General features: G+C 43.7%; 1 protein-coding gene across 1 annotated transcript; it reads right to left on the minus strand.

Moving 5' to 3' along the window:
* Positions 1–16846: 16846 nt before the first annotated feature.
* Positions 16847–19939, minus strand: LOC104587112 (SEC1 family transport protein SLY1-like). Its single transcript, XM_010244573.3, has 2 exons — positions 19637–19939; positions 16847–19459 (listed from the first exon to the last, which is right to left on the minus strand). Exons 1-2 carry the CDS (start codon positions 19665–19667, stop codon positions 17637–17639), a joined length of 1854 nt encoding a protein of 617 aa, XP_010242875.1. The 5' UTR covers positions 19668–19939; the 3' UTR covers positions 16847–17636.
* Positions 19940–24928: the final 4989 nt, after the last annotated feature.

The raw sequence follows: 24928 nt of genomic DNA on the forward strand, positions 1-24928 counted from the left end.
ATTGGTCGACGAGTTCTTAGCCGAACTGATGCTTATTCGAGCTGGTTTGAGCCCTCTGGGTAGGTCGCCCTTGTTATACTAGCCTTTTCCTAGTTTCTCATGCTTTAATGCTTTCACTGACTTTTCCTTGTTCCTGTGGTAAACATGTCTAGCACCTCGTTTATCCTGAAAGCTGCTAAGAGGCCCTCCAATAAGAAGAGAAGAGCTGATGATCCTTCTCGTCCATCAACAATTAAGCAGGGGTTGGCTGAAAGGAGGTTGGTTGAGAGGAGGTTGGTCGAGCGCGATGTAGTAAACCTTGAATTGGAGGGCGAAGACCCGATGTACGTTGACTCATCCTCCTATGGAATACCAGATCCAGTAGCCCAAACAGTAATGCCTCATGTGCCTATGCCCAACCCCGCAATCGAAGCCTCTAGCTTGCATGGTTCTCCTTTGATTCCTCAATGGCATGTTTCAACAATAGACTGGATATGGGATCCCCACATCGCCCTTGTACTGGGGGAGGGGAATCCTCCTTCCCAAGGATGTTCAGGTCTATGGAGACTAGGACTTTGTTGAAGCTAGTACGAGAATGATTCGACATATCCTCTCAGTAAGCATCCCCACCTTAGATACTTATACATGTCTTCTATCACTATTAACTACTTTTCTTCCAATGTTTACAGGCTAACACCATGGGTCAAATATTGTTGGATCGAGTTGCTACTTTGGAGTGTGGTGCTAACAAGTTGAAAGCCGATGTGGAGTTCCTTCAGTCTCAACTGGAGGGTGCTAGGCTCAGGACTGAGGACGATCGTCGATGGTTCAACAACGCCAATGCCGACTTGACCTGGGAGTTAGAGGAGGCTAAGGGCAAGATGCGGCACTACGAGGAGGACATCGCTAACTTGACCAACGAGGTGCAAAAACGAACTCATCAACTCGAGGAAGGGCAGAGCAAGTACTCTGAGGACATTTGTTGAGCTAAGGATTTAGCCGTCAAGGAGTTTTGTCGCTCGCCCAAGTATCTCTGGGAGAAAGCGGAGTTCACCACGCCTTAAGAAGGGCTTCAACTTCAACACAATAACCATCAGGTCGATTCCCAATGAAATGGTTGATGAGATCAATACGGAGCTCAAGACCGAGGTGGAGGACAATGAGGAAGGTGATGGGAATGATGTCGATGAGGGTGTCAATGGCAACGACAACGAGGATGAGTAGTTGTCTTGGCTAACTGATGATTAAGTTTTATCTTCTGCTTGGATGTATCCCGGGCCTAGATGCAGTAGATTTTTTTTGAAGCATCAATGTACTTGATCCCTTTTCCTCTCTTTGCTAAGTAATGAAAATTTGCTTTTGCCGTGTTATGTCTCCTTGCGCCCTTTTACTTTCTAAGTTGTTGGACTTCTTGGAAAATTGGCTAAGTTAAAATACGTATGCCAAGGTGCATAGAGTAGGTCTACTTTTGTGGATTCGGCTAAGTCAAAACATTGATGGGGTCATCAGGTGGGAGCTTGTTTGGCCGAGCTCCTATCCTCACATTTTGATTTTCCTAGACTTAGGGTGTACCTAGGTTGAAACTGCAATCAAAACCTTAGATGTAGTATCTCTACAAGTTGTTGGTGTTCCATGTATGGGGGCCTGCCTCCCCTTGAAAGTTTCAAGCTTGTATGTCCTGGGTCCAATCACTTTAGTTACCTTATAGGGGTCTTCCCAGTTAGGACCTAGTTTTCCTGATCTCAGCTCGAGTACCATAACCTTCCTGAGCACTAGGTCGGTAGCTTAGAATTAACGTCTCTTAACTCAGGCGTTATAGTACCAAGCTACCCTCTGTTGGTATGTGGCTATTTGGATATACACCAAGCCTCAAATCTCCTCTACCAAGTCTAGATTTGTGCGTAACTCATCGTTGTTAGTTTCTCTTCGTACGATTCATATCACAAGGTGGGCACCTCAATCTTGGTAGGAGACGGCCTCAATACCATACGTCAAGTTGAACGGTGTTTCACCAGTTGCCATCCTAATTGTCGTGCGGTATGCCCATAAGACGCTAGGCAGCTAGTCCACCCACAAACCCTTATCTCAGGAAAACTGAGTTTTAAGACCTCACAAAATGGCTTGCTTGGTCACCTCGGCTTGCCCATTTTCTTGAGGATGAACCACCACACTGAAGTTCTACTAGATACTCATCTCAGTGCACCAGTTCTAGAACTTGATGTCTTCGAACTACTTCCCGTTGTCTAAGATCAGTACACGAGGAAGGTCGAAGCAACAAACGATGTTCCTCTAGAAGAAGCCTTATACATTTTGAACTGTGATGGACACCAACGGCTTGGCCTCTACCCACTTAGTGTAATAATCCACCGCCACGAATAGAAACCTTCTCTGCCTGATTGCTGACAAGAAGGGACCAAGTATATCAATCCCCTACTATGCAAATGGCCACGGGCTAGTCAAGTAGCGCAAGTCGGTGGCAGGCTGCTAGTGTATTGTTAGAATATTAGTTTTATTTCTTATGTTTGTATTCTGTTGAGTTAGGGTCCGTTTGGACTAGTTAAAGCAGTCTTTTCTTTTGTTTTTTATGTTGAAACTTAAGTAGGGGCATAAGGGTCTTTTCCCTTCTAATTATGGTTGCCCTATTTATATTAATATAAACTGGCGTCGCTAGAAATGGTTGTTGACTCCAAATCTCTCTCTTCTCTTCTTTCTTCTCTCCTCTCTTCCTCTTCTCTTTTCCTTCCTCTTCTCCTCTGTTCAGCTGTTAATATGGTATCAGAGTGGTTCTACTAGACCTTTGAGCAGATCGAATAAGTTTCAACCTGCTGTCTTCTTCAACTAAGATCAAAAGTACAGACCTACGACTGGTATAGATTTTTTTCTTAGTATTTTTTTTTTATCTTGGTCACGTACCAAGAAGAAACCATATATGAGAATGCATTCTGATAAGCTATGAGGTTCAAACCTTTATGGATCGTGTGATCCCATATCTGAGAATTCAGATCTGTAGGTTGTGGATGACCTGATTCTTTTACCCCCTTATGGTGTAACCGTACTGGTTTATGATCTCTCCTAGCAGTCAATGTGTTTGGGTGGTCTGGAAGTTGGTGGAGTGTGACTGGTAGGTCAGTTCAGCTCTAAGATCACCCTAAAATCTTGCCTTTTCTGGACAATCTAAGCTACTTTGTGGTCAGATTGTGTCCAGATTGTAATGTGTGCATGTGGGCTTTATCCTTGGTGTGTTTCTAGGATTATTTTTTTGTGATAAGAGGGATCATAAGGTGTGTGTAAGATCTGAAAGGTGTTTGAATCAAGTCCTCTGAGAATTTTGCAACTTCAGGAATTTCAGGAGGTCAAAATGGAATGAGTGGGGATGGATATGAGTTTCCCCATGGCTGTAATCCCCTTTGATGGACTGAACTATCTTGAATAGTCTAGGGGAATTAAACTTTATCTTACTGATAGAGGAAAAATTGGGTATATTAATGGTAAACTCAAGGAACCAAAGACTGGTAATTTTGAACATGACAGATGAGACCAAGAAAATAGTATAGTGATGTCACAGCTCTTGGTTTCCATGCTACCACAAGCAAGGAAGACTTATGTGGGCTAAAACAGCTTGTGAAATATGGAAACAAGCAAAATCTACCTATTTGGAACAGTTTAAGATATATAAATTGCAAGCTGAACCCTCCACTTGCAAGCAGGGGGAAAGGAATCTCTCGGTATACTATTCAGATCTGACAGCAATTTGGAAGGAATTGAATCATTATCAAAATGTGAATTGGAAGTGTGATGAGGATGCAAAGGCCTACAAATCACTTGTTTCCTAGCAACGCATGGTTGCTTTTCATTTAGGGTTGAATCCTACATATGAATACATGAGGGTACAAATCTTAGGAAGTAAGAACCTACCTTCAATTCAAGAAGTTTATGTCCTAATTCAGTCTGAATAGAGCAGAAGAAGTGTGATGAATTGTACAGAAGGGGAACCAATTGCACTAGATGTCCGAGGGGGTACAAGTTCAAATGTTAGAGGTTCTTTTAAAAAGGATGATTTACAGAAGAGAGTGGGTGACAAAGATAAACTTTGGTGCACTCACTGTCAAAAGTCCAAGCACACTAGAAACACATGTTGGGATCTTCATCACAAACATAAATGGGCTTAGGAATCGAGTAAGAAGTCTGATCTGAGTAAGAAGCCAACCCAAAAGAGTCAGAAGAAATATAACTCAGTAAATATGGCATCTCAAGAGACTAGTCCCATGGTACCCCAGGAGCGACACTCTGGTTCTGACCCCAAGGAATATATCATCAACTCCTTTCGTGACCACTTGGAATTGTATGGTAGGACACTTCGCTAGATGGATTCTGGCCCTACTCCTTCTACCTCCTTTGCGTCTACATTAGGTAACACTGCCACTGTTTTCCATGTATCATCTCATACATCTAATTTCTCTTGGATAATTGACTCTAGACCCTCAAACCACATGACTGTTAATTTAAATTTATTTCAGGCATATAACCTCCTCTCTGGGAGAGATGAGGTGAGACCGGCTAATGGGTCTTTTTCCACCATAGCCGGTCAAAAAACCATATCCCTTCCTCTTGGTCATAGTCTCTCTAATGTGTTGCATGTTCCTTAATTACCTATCAATTTAGTTTCCATTAGCAGTATTACTCATTCCTTGAATTGTTCAGTGACCTTCTTTCCTTCTTCATGTGTGTTTCAGGATAATGGCCTCTATGTGTTGGAGAATAAAGTCGGTCTTGTGGCTATAGAGTCCTTAAGTTCTTCTAGTGAGAATCATGCCTACTTGTGGCATATCGTCTTTGTCACCCTTCATTTGAGTCTTTAAAACTTATGTTTCTTGAGTTGTTTAAGTCTTTATCAGTTAGTAAACTATAGTGTCAAACATGTCAAATGAACAAACATTGTAGAAATTCCTTTCTTTTAAGAAATAAAAGATCTAAACTTCCTTTTCATATTGTCTATTCTGTTGTTTGGGGCCCTATTTCTCTACCTACTGAGACTGGATATAAATATTTCATTTCTTTGATCGATGACTACTTTAGATATACTTGGGTTTATCCTATGTGATCTAGAGATAAAGTGCCAAAGATTATGAAAGACTTTTAACGAATGGTTTTCACTTAACTTTAAACTAAAATTCACATTTTCTAGTTGAACAATGCAAAAAAGTACTTTCATAGTGATCTCACAGAGTTCTTTGCTTCGTATGGATCCTTTCATCGAACCTCTTATGACAGGACACCTCAACAAAATGGTGTTGCTGAAAGGAAAAATTGTCATCTACTTGAAGTAGCTTGTGATTTATTACTTCATATGAATGATTCAAAATGTTTTTGGATGGACGTTGTTATGTATGTTGCATATATCATCAATCGTATGCCATCTCAGTTACTAAAGTATAAGGCCCCACATCAACTTTTGTTTCCTACAGCTCCGTTGTCCCTTATTCCAATGTTTTTCTTGGTTATCCGTTATCTCAAAAGGGTTACCGTTGCTATGATCTTACTTCACGCAAGTACTATGTCTCTATGGATGTATCATTCTTTGAGAGTCAACATTTCTTTTAGATTTCTCCTTAGGGGAGAGTAGAGTTGAGGAGAAACACACTCAGGTTCAACTACCTCCCCTTCCTAACCCTTTTCCATTTTGTGTCTTTCTTCACCACCATAAGAACCAATAGAGTTCAAGAGCCGTGGAACCTAAAACTATGCAACCAATATCATCGGACTATCTAGAGGTAGATCCTCCTCATCAACCAGGTACACTTGTTCCAATTGATATGCCTGAACCTCTTAACATTGATCCTCCTGTTGTTAATGATCTTGATGTTCTTATTGCTAAGAGAAAGGGTGTTAGATCTTGTACTACTAATCATTCTATGTCTCACTTTGTCTTAAGATCATATTTCACCTTTATACCGTGCATTCCTTTCCTCTATTGATAGTGTCTCTATTCCTAAGAGTGTGGTAGAAGCTTTATCCAAACTTGAATGGACAGATGCAATGAAGGAAGAAATTAATGCCTTACACAAAAATGACACCTGGGAGTTAGTAGATCTTCTTAAAGGGAAGGAACCAGTGAGTTGCAAGTAGGTATTCACAATAAAGCATAGAACTGATGGTTCAATGGAAAGGTACAAAGCTAGATTGGTGGCCAAAGGATTTACACAAGTGTATGGAGTAGACTATGCAGAGACCTTTATTCCAGTAGCCAAGATGAATTCGATCAAAATCCTTCTCTCACTGGCAGCTAACCTTGACTGGGAACTTCATCAGTTGGATATCAAGAATGCATTCTTAAATGGTGACCTAGAGGAGGAGGTTTACATGACTCAACCTCTAGCTTTCTATGCCAAAAGTAATGAATAAAAGGTGTGCAAGTTAAAAAAAGCATTAGATGGGTTGAAGTAATCACCTCAGGCCTGGTTTAGTAGGTTTCATTTAGCAGTACAACAGATGGGATTCAAACAATGCCAGTCAAATCATACTTTGTTTGTGAAGAAGAAGGGTGAAGGAAAATTGCAACTTTAATTATGTATGTTAATGACATAGCAATCATCGAAGACTAGAAAACTGAAATATAGAAGCTGAAGAAATTCCTAACCACTCAATTTGAGGTGAAAGATCTAGGCCCCTTACGTTATTTCCTTAGAATTGAAGTTGCCTGTTCAAAAAAGGGCATCTTTATTTCCCAAAGGAAATATGTACTAGATCTATTAGAGAATACAAGCAAGTTGGGAGTGAAACCAATTGATTCACCCATTGAACCCAACCATCATCTAGGAGACAGTCAGGGGGAGTATTTGAAAGATGTGAAGAAGTTTCAAAAACTTGTAGGGAGACTCTTATATTTGTCTATGACCAGACCTGATATTACCTATGCAGTGGGTGTCCTTAGTCAGTTCATGCATAACCCTAAGATAATTCACTTTGAAGTTGTAGAAAGAATCCTTAAATACCTCAAGAAGTTCCCAAGAGCTGGTTTGCTTTTCCAGAAACGTGGGCATTTGAAAGTGGAGGTGTATACAGATGTTGATTGGGCAAGGGCAATCGATGATAGAAAATCTTCCAATGGGCATTGTACCTTTGTGGGAGGAAACCTAGTCACCTGGAGAAGTAAGAATCAATGTGTGGTGGCTAGATCCAATGCTAAGGTAGAATACAGAGCCATGTCTCATGGAGTTGTTGAAATGATGTGGATAAAAAACTTGTTAGGAGAGTTAGGTTTTGCAGTTAATTAACCAATGTCACTCTACTATGACAACAAAGCTACTATCAATATTGCTGCTAACCCAGTCCTCCATGATAGAACAAAACATATTGAAGTGGACAAGCATTTCATTAGAGAAAAACTTGTGAGCAGAGAAGTGTGCACTCTTTATGTTAGTTCAAAGGAACAACTTGCAGACATCTTCACTAAGGGCCTTCATCATGTGCGGCAGAATAATTTGTGTGACAAGTTGGGCATGATTGGCATCCATGTCCCAACTTGAGGGGGAGTGTTGGAATGCTAGTTTTATTTCTTATGTTTGTATTCTATTGAGTTAGGGTTCGTTTGGACTAGTTAAAGCGATTTTTTTTTTGTTTTTTATGTTGTAACTTAAGTAGGGGCATAAGGGTCCTTTCTCTTCTAATTATGGTCGCCCTATATATATTAATATAAATTGGCGCCGCCATAAATGGTTGTTGACTCCAAATATCTCTTCTCTCTTCTCTCCTCCCTTCCTCTTCTCTTCTCCTTCCTCTCTTCTCCTTTGTTCGGTTGTTATAGGTATATTGGTGTATCGCTAACACCTATCACATTTTTGCACAAGTTGTATGGCGTCCACCTTGTCGACTAGTAATAGCCTTGTTGTAGGGATTTCTGGGCTAGAGCCCTACCCCTAATGTCTATCGCAAAGACCTTCATGGATCTCTCGTAGCACTTAGTTTGCCTCGGTAGGCCGCAAATAGAACAGGTAGGGGAGTTTAAACGATCTCCTAGATAGTTGCTCGCCTATGAGTGAGTACATAGCGAGCTGGCTATCGCTCAATCCTCTATGATGCATTGTGATCTACTAGTAGAGTTCCATGATGCAAGTAATTGATGAGTGGATCTATCCAGCTCGGCTCTGCTACCAAGATGGGAGCGACCTCTACCGCTTTTTCAATGCTTGGACGCAGTAAATCTTCAACTTATACAGTCCTCCAAGTGTTATCTATCATGCCATCTAGCTTAGAAAGCACATTGGTTTCAACATTCTCGAACCTTTGGATCTACTGGACATGCCATAAATGAAAGTTTGGGATAAACTCCCTCACCTTGGCTAAGTAGGCCAACATGGTGGGCTCTCGGGCTTTGTACTGCCTATTCACTTGTTTTACATCCAACTAGGAATTGCTGCAAATGAAAAAATGGTTTGCACCAACCTCTTTAGCCAGGGATAGGCCAGCGATGAGTGCCTCGTACTCCGCCTCATAGTTCGATGCTCAGAACCCAAACTAGAGAGCATACTTTAGCTTGACCTCGCTAGGCCGAAGGAGGATTAGTCCAGCCCCGCTTCCTCTTTGATTGGATGAATCATTCACATGGAGGATCCAGGGTTCTTCATCCCAAGTTGAGATAGGTGTCGCATTGGTTGAAACCTCCGAGGTGGTCATAGGTCTCCCATTTTCAAGGGTCGGCATGTTGAACGTACACTCGGCAACGAAGTCAACTAGGACCTGTGCCTTGACCACTGGATGGGGCTCAAACTGAATATCGTATTTGTTGAGTTCAATTTCTCACTCCGTCAATCTTCTCGAGACCTCAAGCTTTTGTAGGACCTATTGTAGAGGCCTATCGGCAAGTAGACCTATTCATGGGCTAGGCTTTGGGCACGACTTACTCTATGTCGAGATCAGGTTTCGAGTCAGGCCCAATTCAAATTTTGGCAAACACCAAGCCCAAGCCCAGTCCATGAACATGTCTATCAGTGAGGACGATAATGGAATGGGCTTGGAAGTATAGGCATAACCTACGAGCTGCTATGATTAATGGGAATGCTAACTTCTCTATATTGGGGTACCTAGTTTCAATGACATCCAACACTTGTCTTGCATAATAGACAAGTTATTGCACCTTATCCTTTTCTCAAACTAGGACCAAGCTAACCATCTCATCACTCATGGAGGGGTAGAGTTTTAGCCCATCCCCAGGTTCCGATCTAGTTAGAAAGGGTGGGGAACTAAGGGCATTTTTTAGCTCGTCAAAGGCGAGAAGACATTCATCGATCCAATCAAAGTCTTAGGCTTCTTAATGGCCTTAAAGAAAGGAAGGCATCGCTTAGCTGACATGGACATAAATCGGTTCAGGACAGCTATCCGACCTGTTAGTCTCTAGACTTCTTTAATGAACCTAGGGGGTTGCATATCTAAGATGACTTGGATTTTCTTAGAGTTGGCTTTGATGCCATGTCGATTCACTATATAACTGAGGAATTTTCCTATTGTGACATTGAAGACACTCATTCAGGTTGAACTTTAAGTTAAATTTCCTTAATACAACAAACACGTTGGTTAAATCAGGGATTAAAGATTTTGAAGACTTGCTTTTTGCTACCATATCATTTACATAAACTTTAATTTTATTTCCAATTAAATCAGAAAAAAAATTCTATTTACAAGACGTAGAAGGTTGCCCCGACATTCTTTAGACCAAAGGGCATGACTTTATAACAATATAAATTTTTTTGGTTACAAAAGCAGTCTTCTTTGGGTTGACAGGATCCATCTATATCTGGTTATAACCAGAATAGGCATCCATGAAGCTTAGTAACTCGAACCCTGAGGTCGCATCTACTAGTCGATCTATCCTGGGGAATGGGAAGTTGTCCTTTGAACAAACTCTATTCAGGTTGGTGTAGTCGATACACATGCACCATTTCCCATTAGCCTTCTTCACGAGAACCAAGTTCGCGATCTAGTTTGAGTATTCAACCTCCCTAATGAAGTCTGTTACGAGGAGCTACCCGACCTCCTCGTCAATTGCCCTCCACCTCTCCTAGGTGAAGTTCATTTTCCTCTATCTAATTAGTCTAACCATAGTGTCAACATTTAGTTTATGAGTAATAGCAAAAGGGCCTATGTCATGCATATCAGCAGCCGACCAAGCAAAAATATCAAAATTAGAACTTAAGAAACTTACTAGTTCAATGCATAGAGGTTCCTTTGAGAGTGAGCCAATCTACACTGTCTTCTCGGGGTTGGTATTAGAAACCAACACCTAGATGGCGTCCTCGAATGGGCAAGCTCGATCCTCACCGAGCTCCAAGAGTGGTTCCAAATCCACTACTAGAGGTTGCTTTCCTTTGCCCTTCAAGGCTGCCACGTAATACTTGCGACATTCCAAATGGCCTATGTGGACTATTCCTCCGTAATCAGTGGAAAACTTCATCGGGATGTGGTATGTGGATACCACCACTCTAAGGGCATGTAGAACTGGGCAGCCCAGGATTACATTGTACAACGACATTGTTTCTACTACCAAAAAAAATCATGACTAAAACTCACCCTGTTCAGCGTGAACCCCACTATTATCGACAGGTTTACTCTTCCAATAGATCGGACCACTTCTCCGCTGAAGCCGACCAAAGGTACTTCGGCCAGGATGATGTCCTTCCTCTGTAGTTCCATCTGCTAGAATGCTACTAGAAATAATATGTCCACCAATCTACCAAAATCAACCAGAATACGCTTCACCTCATAGTCATGGATGATGAGCTTTACTACAAGGGTGTGTCTTCATGGGGGTAATGGACTTCTCATGTGTCATCTTTAGTGAAATAGATCACTTCTTCCACTTGTGGCCACTTTGACAGGTTTTCCTCCTGATAGGTCAGCTCATGAACAAAGGTTCGACCAGCCGAGGTGGTATAAGCTTGCTACTAGGGACCCACCCGTGATCATGTAGATCACTCCACGGATTGGTGGATCATTCTACTACCACTGCAGGGGCTGCACTCTCCTTAACAGAGCCTCTTCCCTCCTTCATTGATCAACTTGATGATCATCCCTCTCGATGATCTTCTTCAGATATTCCCTCCTGATCATCTCATCGATCTCATTCTTTAGACAATTCTCTATGCCGTACCCCCTCTCTCTATGGAAGTGGCGGTACTTATCCTGGTTTCGGTTCACTAGATTTCCCTTCAAAGGAGCAGGCCACTTTACATACTCTATCGACTTAATGTCCATCAAGATCTCCCCCCTTCTAGCATTTAGTGGTGTATAGTTCTTGGTCTTGATAGGGGGAGTCTAAGAGCGTCGAGTGGATGACCTGTTTCTTCTTCTAAGGAAGGACCTCGTTCAGTAGTGGGGAGACCTGTTGTGCCTGGGCAACTTACTTCTCTTCATGTGCTTGCTACTTCCTCCTTGATCATCTTCTGACCTTCTTCTTTTTCAGCCCAACTCACTCTAGGAACCGAGCACCTCTTCTGCCTTGATGTACTTGCTAGCTTGATCGAGGAATTCCTCCATGGTTGTAGACTTGGAGCAGTGCCTACTAGTGGCGAAGTGAGTAGTAAACAGGTCCATGAACTACCTCCAGGTCTTAATGGAGCTCGCAACTAGCTTGGAATACCACATTCGAGTTGTGACTCAGAAGGTGGTCAAGAAGGCCATGTACAAGTTCGCCTCGGTAGCTCCATGTAACTACATGAAATCCTAGAAGCTCTCCACACGATCGACCAGGTCACTGGTGTCATACGATTAGGCTTGGGGCCTTGAAGTCCTTGGGCCAAGGGGCCGTAAGGATTTCAACCTATAGCGGAGAAGTGTGGGAGATATGCAATGCAGGTGACGTCCCAGCTCGGCTTGCTTTTGAATCCTTCATGGTTTCCTCATCCTTATGGGAAAAATGACTATTGGCAGGCTCACGTCGGGCACATCTTCGGCGTCTTCTTCAAGACCCTTCGATGGAGGCTATATTCATGGGCCTGACAGAAGAAGTGGCCCGACTAGTTTCTTTACTTGGGACATATGTTGAGTCCCGGTCTTTTGATGTGCGGGTTCTTGCCAGGTCAATGGTCCCAAGTGCTTGCGTGTTGTTCATCGGGGGGACGTTCTACTGATGGAGTGGCTCTTGGGTCTGGTTCTGGTCATTGGGCTGCTAGTTCAGCACCACCATTTGAGCAAGATTCTGGTCGGGGACGTACTACTAAGGCACCTGCGACATCTATAGGCCAAACATGAACTGGGGCTGCATCCAAGCCATTGCAGCGAGGTGACCTTCCTAGCTCTGAATCCACAAGTTGGTGCCGTGGATGTACTACACTAGCTCCTAGAACTATTGGTTGTTGACCCTGGTAGGAACCACTAAGGGCTCAACCTGCGGGGGAGGCATAGTCAAAGCAGGCAGTGCTGGGATGCTCTATGCCGGCAACATTGGGATTCTTGGTATCGTTAAGGGAACCAAGATCTGCCCGATCTGTACGTTCTAATTTAGTGCATTCTAGGCAAGCAAATTCTACCCCCAACTGAAGTGTCATTGGTCTAGACGTTATCGGCGTTGTTGTTGTTGCTGCTGCTATTGCTTATCGAATTCACTGGATATGATTGAGTAGAAAGATGGTGAGAACATGGCTTTTCATAGCAATTCCCACAGACGATGCCAATTGATAGTGCACGATCTGGTAGCTCCCTACTAGAGGACAGCTCGGACGCCAGGCTAGTGAGGTCAGCAGACCAAGCTATAAGAAAGTGTTAGGAGTACCTGAGGTGCTTTTTTTGGGGTGGACACTCTGATGCTTAAGTCAGCTATGAGAGTAGAATGAGAGTAAGAGAGCTTAGAATGCAAGAGCAAATTGAATGCACAATCGCACGTACCTTCTGTGGTTGAAGGAGGTGTCTTTATATAGGCATAGGTCTTACATAGCGTGTTTGAGATCTTTGGGGGAATGTGGCTTATTGGCCCACCACGAAAGTGGTTTTAGTGGATAGCAATAATGCTTAACCGATTATCTCCGAAGCGGGTGACATGAAAGTTCGTTCTATCGATCAAGCGACGTGATCCTAGAAGAATTGGAGACGATAAGTCGCACATAGCAGAAGTCGGTCACCATGTCACGTAGGTTGCCACCTCAGGCCATGGTCAGGTCAGTAAGTGCTCAACAGGAGTTCAGCCCTCCTGCCGAGGTGCATACGCCGCATAAGGCTATGCCCTCCTCAGTCCTAGTCGAGGTGATGCTAGGCGCTCACTCTCTCAAAGCATCCAAGGTGCATCCGAGGTGGTTCCAACTGACTTAGTAAGGACACATCATTGCCTACGTGGCACCGAGGTGTTATGCAACAGTTCGGAAGTGCCACATGGCACGATGTCATTAGAGGGTCAAATTACCCCTAATCAAATTCAAATGGATTGGTTTATATGAAATCTAACCCACATTCAACCCAATTAAATTTATAAGTACTAATTAACATTAAAATTAATAAAACCAATAATTAAAAACAAATGTAAAAATTATTGTAATTTAATTATTGTTAATTAAAGTAATTAACAAAAAGTTAGTTAATTTGCTATAACTTACAATAGTAAAATTAAAACAAATATCAAAAAGGGAATATGAAAAATTACTATTAACGGTAAGTAAAAACAAGAGTCGATATTTGCCTTGCTTTTGGTGATATGCATAGCACGTGCCATGTATTATATATGTGCATGTTCTAGACTGAGCTTTCAAGCCAGACTCAAATGATCACTCCTATCCCCACCCAATCATTGTCAAGCTTTCTACTGTCAAATTGGCTAGTATCATGCTTTCCTATGCTTTGGATAGGCAGGCTTGGACCAATAATAAAATCCTACACCAGTTAATCAGTCATAAAATACATGAGACCCACAATCATTCAACCTCTGACTCTAAGCCAGATTTATTTTTTCGGTAAATTATAAATTGATACCGAGTACTTTGGGGGTAGTGACACTTAAGTGCCACATTTTATACTTTGGACTTTTTAGAAATATATACTTGAGTCCAACTCTTTTAAAACTAAGGTTACAATGTATAAAATTACAAAAATGCCCAAGTTCAGGTTTTCTTTTTTTAACTGTTTTTCTTTGTTAAAAAGAAATGGTTTTATTCTTTGCTAATCAGTCAAATACTTTTATTCTTTGTTAAAAAGAAGTATAGAGATGGTTTCATGTAAAAAAAGAGTAAAATAAACATTTAGTAAGCGAAAGAGAATCTAAACAATTTTTTGTAATTTTATTCTCATCTACATCTGCGCTCACACGGGAGATGTTTCCAATGCACGCCGAGATGTGCATGTGGGGCTCCTATAGGGCACTGATGTGATGTCTATCATTAGTTGCATAGTCCGTTACACAACCATGGTGTTGGCTCGATTAATCTGAATTGAAAGAATACATGCTAGTTTTACACAAGAACAACCATTCCCATGTGTGAGACCCTCTAATAGAAACTAAAGGGAGTGGTTCTTCGCTTTCTCTCTCGCCTCTCTCTCAGCCTTTTTGACATATATTTCCCGGATTTGAATTGGATCTAAATGAAAAATCAGACGTTTAGACCATGTTTGGTTCGTTGCTCAGGATTTCATTTTTTTTAATTCTTGTTTATTTCGGTCTCATTATTTTCAGAATGAAAAATCAGCTCAGCAAAGAAATTGATGTGGCTTGCAACATGAAAAATAATCATGCCCCATCTTGCCCATTTTTGTTCTTTAAAGAAACTCTGCCAACGGTTAGCAACAAAAGACAGTGAAAAACTCCTTATCCATGAATTCTCTCTTGCTTTAACCACACCCATTTCATTTCTCTCTGTATATCTGTCGAAATAATTAGCTCACAGGAACTGGGTAATAAAGAAAGATTTGCCATCATGAATAGTCTTGCTTGCATGCCACCACTCTTCTATTGTTTTATTCACCCTCTCCTGCTCGGTTTCATACAATAACCTGAATTATAAAAAAAAATAACACAAAGAAAACACTCCTCCCATCCAAAACCCATCTCGAGTTGCTTTAAGAATAACCCCATTAATCCATCATTCTCCAAATGATTAAGAACCCACTTGCTCAAGATCCAGAAATCATGCCTTTCTGCTTCTGGAATTTCTGAAGAAGCTCAATGATGTAGGATGGGGTAGGATCCTACTAATTTAGGATATGGTGGCGTGCTTTGTGGGGTGAATGAGCTGTGAGGGTGATTAGAGATGAAGAATATAGAAGGAAAAACAAGTAGGATTCTTGTTGTGCACTAAAGAATGAGTAAGAAGTTAGAAGAGGTGAACTCTTGCTGTTAGGGAGAACAGCAAAGAGATAGATCACTTAGAGAGAGAGAGAGAGAGAGAGAGAGAGAGGGACAGAGAACCTCTGGCAACAACCAGAATTCACTAAACCAGTCTTTATTTCATCAAATCACTCTTTTTTAATTCCAATTACAATGACTCTTTATAGACTCAATATTTTTAATTCGGATGTCCCCTTTCAGACTCTTAATTTGGACTAGAAAACTGACTAAACACAACTCCTACTTACTTAAGAACTAAGATAAATCCAATAACAAACCCATTAGGACAATAAATAAGGAATCCAACTCCTAAACAACTCCAATAACACTTTCCTAATCCAACTAAAGCTACTTTAATTTAAAGACATCAAAATAACTAAAAATAGCAAACTACGAGTTTACTAAAAATAGTAATTACGAGAATTATTATGAATAGCAAGTCTGAGAGTTACTAGAACTAGTACTTTCAAAATAACAAGAACTAAGTACACCCACTTTTAGTTTTCAGCAATAAGATGAGAATGAGGCCAAAGGCCTTTTTCAGACCATTTCTTCCTTCAAATCTGTTAACTTCTTTTTGGGTTTCCAAAGAGGCTCAAACTGATCTAACCAAGTGTTTGCTGCTGCATTGCTCAAGCATCTGAAACTACATGAACCATCCTTGGAGACTCTTGGGTTTTTTCTTTGTTACAGTGGTGTGTTTTCTTTACTGTTTCTTTTACTTGGACTATAAGGTTGTCAATAGAGGATTCCTGTTCACAGGCAGTCAGAGAGATTTTATGTGGTTGGGTTTCAATGTGACTGGTCAAGATAAACGAGTAAGGTTTCTTGCAGAGGGTGGTGAAGACTATGATTTGTTTAAAGGAGACTGGTTCTAGGATGAACAGTACCCACTATACCAGTCTAAATATTGCAGATTTTTAGATGAAGGGTTCTGGTGTACTGAGAACGGAAGGCATGATGATTTCTATACTAGGTGGCCATGGCAACTCAAAGATTTCAACTTGCCCAAGTTTTACTGACAGTGACCTGCATGGGGTGGAGGGGGTAGAGGCTGGAGGCTGGAGAGAAAGGAGGGTTAGGGCACAGAGAGAAAATTAAAATAAAACAAATCAAATATAAAAATTCAAACCACTCCCGTGAGTCTCTATTGGAGGGATTCACACACAGGAATGGCCCTTCTTGTGTCAAATTAATGTATACTTTTTTAATTGGCTCCACAGCCTGCTTAACAGTGTGAGAACTTCAGCTAATCTGAACTCGTATCATACGCAATAGTCACCCCCATTAGAGAGGCATATTCTACTAAGGTATTGAGTCTTGGAGGTGCTATAAAATTGAAATTGGCATGTCTCTAGAAAGATTAAAAATAAGGTATTAAGTGAGGCACTAGGACCTTTAGATGCATGAGGCATAAGCTTCAAGCATATAAATGAGTTCATTTTTTTAAGAAACCAAGAAACTAAAATAAAAATGTAGAAATAGACTCAAAAGGAGCATATTTTTTATGGGAAAAGCATACAAAAGAATATATAATCATATAACAAAAACTGTAAGAATATCAAGAGCTTACAAACCATTTAATAACTACTAAACACTTTAAATGAAATAGAGTACATTTGTAAATATGTAAAAGCATAAATGTAATCACAAGTACATACATATACATGTGTATACATAGCTATAATTACAAGAATCTATTTGCTGCCCGTGTATATACACATGTAAGACAACACAATATGTGAGAATGTGCTTTATACTTTCTGGCATGAGCTTCGAGGCATTTTCCTTGAGGTTTGTATCAAGGTGAGTCTCAAGGACTAAGATCCATAGTTTTTTTAAAACACTGACTCTATATATCAAGCACAATTTTAACTGGTATCTTCTGAAAATACAAAAAACAACTTGCTAGTCAATTGAAAAGTGAATCATACCAACAGAAAATGAAAGTCAAGCTTGGCCATAACCTTGAAGTTTTAGAACTCCTTAACTATTATTGCCTAACAATTTCCAAGCAATATATCAAGCGGGAATACATAAGCTCATTGTGATCACCAAGACAGACTTTATACCTCAATTTGTGGATGATAATCAGCAATTCCCCCTGGAGGTCAACTTTTAATATTTAATTGGTGGAAGCACACTCACATCAACAAACATCATGCTGATCTCAGATGCATAAAAGGCAATGCATAGCCAAATTCACTTTTAGAACACTAAGAAGTTGTCCCTCTATGCTAGCTTCAAGTAAATAACTTGTCCCTCTACACCAGTGGCTTTCACTAATTTGAATTGCCTAAAGGCAAGTTGCTTCCACAAATGCCCCATCAAAAGCTAAGGCTTAATCATAACATCCGTATCAATGGGATGAAGGAACACCACTATTTCCTAGTCCCATCTTTTGTCCCAAAACTGTAAGCTGCTCAACAAATTCAGCACCTGTAAGAACCTCTGTCGTTCCATATATAACATGCTTGGCTGGCTGCTGACGGTGTGCAAACTCTTGCAAGCTCCCATATTCCATGTAATTACCACCACCCATCATGAACACAATTGCTTCCTTAAATGGTCCTTTAGTACCCACACCAGAGCTTGATTTTGGGGCTCGAGGATCGAAGATGAGGTAGGATTCAATTTCAGGATTGGGTTTTCCGTCCATAAGTGCATCCACTGTTCTTGTCAATGCAAGCTGTCGATCACTTGACAAAAGATTCTTCACACCCGCTGTAACAGCACCTATTGACTGCCCATAGAGCTTCTCAGCCCAGTCAACAATGTTACTCCTGCTAGCAGAGTTAGCAGAAGCCAATGACACATTTAGTGATTTTATCTTCTTTACATATTGAAAAGCACAAGTATCCACCTCAGACTCTCTTAGTGCTGCTTCCACTGCTTCCAAGTCTGAATGAGGTGTGGTTTCTGCAGAAAGAAGATAAATGATTGCAAACCGTAGCTTATCAACCTTTGAGCCTTTCCCTTTTAGAACAATAAGAAGTTCATTTCGATCAATGCTTCCTTTTGTCAGCATATCATTCTCCTTCTTTGCATAAGAATCCAAGGATCTCTCCTTGATCTCACCTAACAGCACAGTAGCAATATTGGTGTGCTTATCAATGACCTGCTTTCTCTCTGTCAGCTCAGGTAATGAGTTCACTGCATTCATCAAATGCTTTGTGTTACCAATCAAATCCTGCCCATCAAAATCTGCCTCATCTTTTCCACCTGTGCGCTTGTTCACCTCGTCCACATCCTTCTTGTATTTGTTCAATTGGTTTTCAATCTCCACTGCAACTTCCGGGAATTCTAATGACCCATTTCCCATCCAGAAGGGATCCGAGTTGTCCAATTCATATGATTTTGGGCCCCCCTTCTCCCCTTGAACAGTCAGCCTATTGAGCTTCAACCCAAGAACATCATGAACGAGTGGACGATACCTAAAATCATGCTGAATTCCTACCGAAAGCTCAAAATTTCGGTCAAAAATACACAGGATTGGCCGCTGGAAGGAGCTCCCCAAGTTGCCCCCTTCAGTAAACAAATTATTCTTTGACAGCAAATGATCACGCAGTCGTAAATCCAGTGCAGAAGCAACCATTTCCGCAGGCCCACCTCGTGGGCACCTTATGATGGGAACTACCGCAAGTGTTGCCAGAACACAGAATAGTCCACTTACAATCTTCTCCACGATCTCTTCGATCTCGCGATCTCCAGCCGAGGGATCGTTCAATTGGACATAACAAAACTTTTGCGCAAGAGAAAACATGTTATCCTCCAGGGTTATAAATTCCAAGTACTGATCGTGCACCTTCGAGATCCGATGAATTGAGTCAGTTTTTAGAGTTCCAGAAGCGAGATCTTCGAGCAGCGGCCGGGGGATGGACGATGAAAAATTGAGGTGGAAGCTCTCGTAGAGAGAAGCAGAGGCATCGGCGGCGATGCGTTGAATGTTATATGGAGTCGACTGCACGAAATAGACAGCCGGGACGTCAGGAACTGGCTTCCTCTCCTTGTCGATGAGGAAGTACAACGTAACTCCATATTTGCGGAGCTCTTTGACATGGATCAGTGGCGAGAGAATGTTCTGGCAGAACTTATCATACACCAGGATCTTGTAAACCTCTTCGTCAGAATTCCCGCTCGAGTTCAAGGGTTGATTCAGATTCAACATCCGAATGATACAACCTACTCGTTAAATATGGGTTGAAAATTCACCAATTTAAAATGGGATGAGAATATAAGCAGCATGTTAATAAAATGAAAAATTAGGGATTCGACTTGTGTATTTATTTTAAGCTTTCTTGTTCCTAAATGAATGTAAAATGAAAGGAGGATGAGATGAAGAAAGTCTTAGTATCTTACTAGTTTGCTTCTGTCGAAGATTGAGAGCCATTGCCGTCTGTCAACCTCCAGCGCTCAGAGTCCTTTCTACTTCTCTACAAGCAGAGATTTGTAGAGTTTACTCTGCTAGTCGGTTTCAGATCTGAATTTCTGTTATTTTGCTTCTGCTTCGCTTCTCCTTCTCCTTCAGAGAGAGAGAGATTGGGGAAGTGAGAAATGGGAATGAGAAGGGAAGGAAAGTGACCTGTCTGTCTCTGAGAAGGCTAAAAAGGATACAATAGTCTCGGTAATAATGTAATAATGTAAAACGACTTCTTGTTTGCCACTGAATATGACAGTCAAAACGACGCTAATATCAGACCGAGTTCGGCTTCGGTCAGGGCAAAGCCCGTTCGACCAATCTTTACCGCCTTGCATTGAAAATAGGGTAAATTATGATCGTGAAAAGATCCTCTTCCGTTAACCTTTCGTTTAAAATCCGCCGTTATAATATTTTTTAATCTCCTTATTATCGTTACAATAACTATTTAGACAATTTTAACCCTTTGAATTAAATAAGAACACCCCAAAAATAGCCAGAAAAAAAACTCCTGTTGTTACAACCCGCCACCACGACGGGTCTTTGCTTACGGAACTGGTTATGGCAGGATGATTTGTTGGAGTCGGAAGCAAAGATGGTAGGAGCTGAGGAAGGAGTTGCTGAATTTGATGCGTTAGCCGTTGATGGTGCGCAATCCGGTGATTCCTATATGGCACTCGCGTGGCTCTTGAAAGGTACTTGAGATGAAGAAGATGAAGAAATCCTCGGGGGTTTGCCCGACGGGAATACTCCAACGTTAAGTTAGAATTCTGTGAAATATGCAAAGAGAGGATGAAGGCTAAGAGTGCAGATAGCGCGAGTATGTGGAAGTTACCTCCGTTCATTGAGATTGGGCTTCTTATAACAGAATTCGGTTGCATCAGGCCCACTAGCCTCTGACAGGGCAGGTATAACTGTCACTGTCATCCTGTCGTAGCCGTTACAGGCAGGGCTGAGGTGGCACGCGCGGGGCCGTCATTGCAGGGTACGTGTCTGTCAGGTGTAAGGCACCCTCTAAAGGTGGCAGGCATGACACTGTCTGATGAGGGACATGGTTGCTGTCCCCAGATTTGTTGGGTACGATGGCCGGGCAGGAGATCTTCCTGCAATATGCCGAACTGCTCTTTCGTGAGTTACCCTATCCCGCAAGTGGCGAGCTGCCAGTGGCAAGCTACACCGAGCTGCCCGACCCGAGGTGTCTTTACCTCGGGGTATCTAGAGGCTGATCGGGTGTTCCTGTTTGGAAGTGGCCCAAAATCCACTGGGAGGAGCTCGGGCATTAGGAAAGGTCAGGGAGTCCCGACCCGAGGTGTCTTCCCTCCGAGTTGCAGTTGCGCTTGTTGTGCTGTCATGCTGAGTCATTGCTTGAGCAAGGTCACGCCCACGTGTACCCATGCTAAGAGGTTGGGCCAAATCACCCTCCATCAATTGCCCCCCACTCCCTGTGGCGGTGTTGACCTAGCACAAAGAGTTCATGTCGCGCCGGGTGGATTTGGCTTCGGTACTCATGCTACTTCGTCACATGACTCGCCTAACTGGACCGGTCTAGTTCCCAGCTCAGTCAAAGGGAACCCAGGTCGCGTTCGGTTTACGCGCGGACGCCAAAAAACGCGCTAAACTAATTTCACCTCGAGGAACTCGTAGCCGGTTTTTTTGAGAGTCGTTGGATCATCTCCATCTTGACCGTTAATGCCCGGATGCAACGGCTATAAATAGTGGCGGACCCTTGGTCATTTCTTCGCCACAAAGTCTTCAGCGTCAGTGTTGAGCTCACATTTGAGGTTCCCAGCTCGGTTATTCCCCTTAGTTCAGTTCGTGTTTCTTGCAGTGAGTCCCCGAGCTTCCTTTCCTTTTCCGAATATTCTTTCCTTTCCGCATTGTGATGTCGTCTAGTGTAGATAGCCTCATCGACGAGCCCAAGGTGGGTACCTTGGCTCAGGGTGGCTCTTCTGCTGCCCAGCCGTCCGATGTACGGGTGGCTTCGGGTCATTTGGCATCCACCTCCCACAGAGATCGGGTGCCAGATCAGTTCGGCCCTTCCACCATGACTCCGGAGAGACTCCAGGACCTCATATAGAGGTTCAACCTTCCTAGGGAGTACTCTTACAGTCTCCCCTCCGGCAGCTTTCCATGGGGGCACGGTCCCGATGAGATCGTGGTCTTCAGGGAGCAACTGGTCGCCAGACTCCGACTTCCTCTTCATCCCCTGATTGTTGAGGTGTTGGTGCACTTTAACATTACCTTGGACCAACTTCACCCGAATTTCATACGGAATGTGGTTGGGACCAGTTCCCTTTGCTTCGACCGCTCCCTCCCCATTGACCTTGATATCCTTAGTACTATCTTGTCAATAAAGAAGAGCGATTCGGGCACTCTCCCCGGGCACAAGCGAGCTTATTATCTGTCTCCCCGCCCGGGTTTTAAATTAATGCACAAGCTCCCGAGTAAAGTCACAGCCTGGAAGCGGGACTACTTCGTAGTTCGGAGCAGCATGGGGTGGCCCTTCCCAACTGACTGGTGGATGGCCGTTCAAGACCCCGGTGTTATCCTCGATGGGAAGACCAAGAAGTCACTTCAATCGTGGGCTCAGCTCGGGTTGAATTACAAGGACTTCACAGCCGAGGAGAAGCTCATCCAGGCCAGCTTGAGCCCGGGTAGGTTTTTCTTTACTCCAGCTTTTTTGTCTGCGTGCTTACTTCGGGGTTACTAACGCCGAGCTTCACTGTAGGTCCTATGGAGACGGACAAGATAGACGGTCAGAGGCTCTTCCGCCAGATGAAGAGAAAGAAGCGCGTAGCCAAGAAGGCATGCATTGAGTCTCCGCAGGCCTCTGTCGAGGCTCAGCCTTCATAGGTCCCGGTTCCGGAGCCCGATCTCCCTAGCGTTCAACCCGTCATCGATCTGGAGAAGGACATGGCGCCTCAAGGTCCCAAGACAGCAGCAGAGCCCACCACTGAGCCTGCCGAGACTACTGCCAGAGGTGCTACAGAAGCCGCCCCTGAGGCACGCCCTACAGAGGCTACAGCCGGGGCCTGCCCTGGTCGTGCGCAGGCCGCGCCAGGTCATGTGCAGGCCACACCAGGTCGTGCGCAGGCCGCCCGTAGGCCGCGTGCAGGTCACGCCAGGCCAGCCGGACCGGTGCCCGGGGGGGACACCAACTTGATAAGTTGTTTGCCTAGGTGTTTGTCTAGTTGTCACGAGGTGCCACGTGTCGCAATTTCATTGGAGGGCCAAATCTGCCCTCATCAATTGCCCCCCACTCCCGAGCTGAGAGTAACTCAGCGAAGGGAGTAGATTTCTTTTGGCCCGTAATTCGACGAGCTAGTAAGTGCTGATCCAATTCCTTAGGTCTCGGGAGCTGCTTGTATGTGGTGAGCTGCCACTAAGGTGAGGGGGTCTCTGCTAGTTCAGTAGTGTAGCCCTTAGGCTCTAGGGCAACTTATAGTTCACTTTTGCTAATTTTGCTCCTGCTGAGGAAGCGACTGGATATTTAGTAATAGTGTGGCCCATAGGCTTTGGCAGTGACTCATAGTCTACTCTTTTTTGACTTTTGCCCGTGCCGGAGAAGCGACCGGGCCTTAAGCAGTAATGTGGCCCGTAGGCTTTGGGAGTGACTCGTAGTCTACTCTTTTTTGACTTTCCCGTGCCGGAGAGGCGACCGGGTCTTTAAGCAGTAATGTGGCCCGTAGGCTTTGGGAGTGACTCGTAGTCTACTCTTTTTTTGACTTTGCCCGTGCCGGAGAGGCGATCAGGTCTTAAGCAGTAATGTGGCCCGTAGGCTTTGCCTGTGAGGTGTCGAGCTATGATTGTGCTACATCAGCTTCGTAATGCCGGTCACCCACTCCCACAAGAAGCTACTAGGAGCTCGACCTTCGGGGGCAGCACTACTAACTTTAGGTCGCCAGCTCACACGGGAGCCTTGGAAGGCTCGACCGGTAAGGGCGCCTATGTAGTCTGTTGGCCGTCAACTCCCGCGGAAGCCACGAAGAGCTCATCTTTGTAGGGGGGACCTTGCGGAGAGGACTGATGAGGCATTATCTGAATTGGGAGTAAGGTTGGTAGAGATACTTAGTTTGTTAGCTCCCTGCATAGTCTTTGAGTTCATAAAAAAATGTAAACTATAAAGCGATAGCTTCAATTTCTAAAAAGTGAGGACTTAGCTTTGGTAAGATGAGAGCTTAGCTTTTGTAGGATGAGAACTTAGCTTTTGTAGCGTGTTCCCACAGACGGCGCCAATTGATGTAACCGTTTCTGGTCACGTACCATTTTTTTGTGATGTATAAATTTTTTGGTTAAGTACCTCGTTATTTGACATGGTGGTGATGTGCCTTGGTGATGAGCTACTTGGTGGCGAACTGCCCGGTGGCGAGCTCCCTGGTGGAGAGCTACTTGGTGGCGAACTGCCTGGTGGCGAACTGCCTAATGGCGAACTCCCTGGTGGCGAACTGCCTAGTGGCGAACTGCCTGGTGGCGAGCTGCCTGGTGGAGAACTGCCTGGTGGCGAACTGCCTAGTGGCGAACTGCCTGGTGGTGAACTACCTGATGGCGAAATGCCTGGTGACGAGCTGCCTGGTGGCGAACTGCCTGGTGGACTCGTCACTTGACTTGCTCCTAGGCGACTTGCAACTCAGAGGATGGTGGAGCTCCCTAGTGCAGCGCAACCCGACTATCCTCCGCGTGAGGTGATTTCCTCTCCTTTGTAGGCGGCGGGAGCTGAGGGACCTGCGAGAACTGAATCAGAGGACCCGGGGGTATTTTCCCGGTGGGAACTCTCTGATGCCTAAGTTAGTATTGTGATTACAGAGGGCTTGGAGAGAAATGAGAGAGCTAGAGAGCGGGGGTTACAATCCTTTCTCCTCCCCCTTGGCTTTGGGGGTCGGAGTCCTTATATAGTGGTGTCCTCGCGGGCTAGGTGGGTGAAAAGCCTTCAAACAGTAAGACGTCATATCCCGTCAGAACCGGGGTACGGTGATGAACTCCTCGAGGTTGTCAGGCTGGCGCTTGTGTCAGGCGGCCAGGTCGGCGCCTGTGTCAGTCGACGGATCGGTGTCTGGGCCAGGTTGTCAGGTCGGCACCTGTGTTAGTCGACGGGTCGGTGTCCGGGCCAGGTTGCCAGGTCGGCGCCTGTGTTAGTCGGTGGGTCGGTGTCTAGGCCAGGTTGTCAGGCAGGAGATCTTCCTGCGATACGCCAAACTATTCTTCTGTACTGAGCTACCCTACAAGTGGCGAGAAGC

The sequence above is a fragment of the Nelumbo nucifera genome, chromosome 6 (assembly GCF_055504915.1).
Source record: "Nelumbo nucifera cultivar China Antique chromosome 6, China Antique-T2T, whole genome shotgun sequence".
Lineage (NCBI taxonomy): Eukaryota > Viridiplantae > Streptophyta > Magnoliopsida > Proteales > Nelumbonaceae > Nelumbo > Nelumbo nucifera.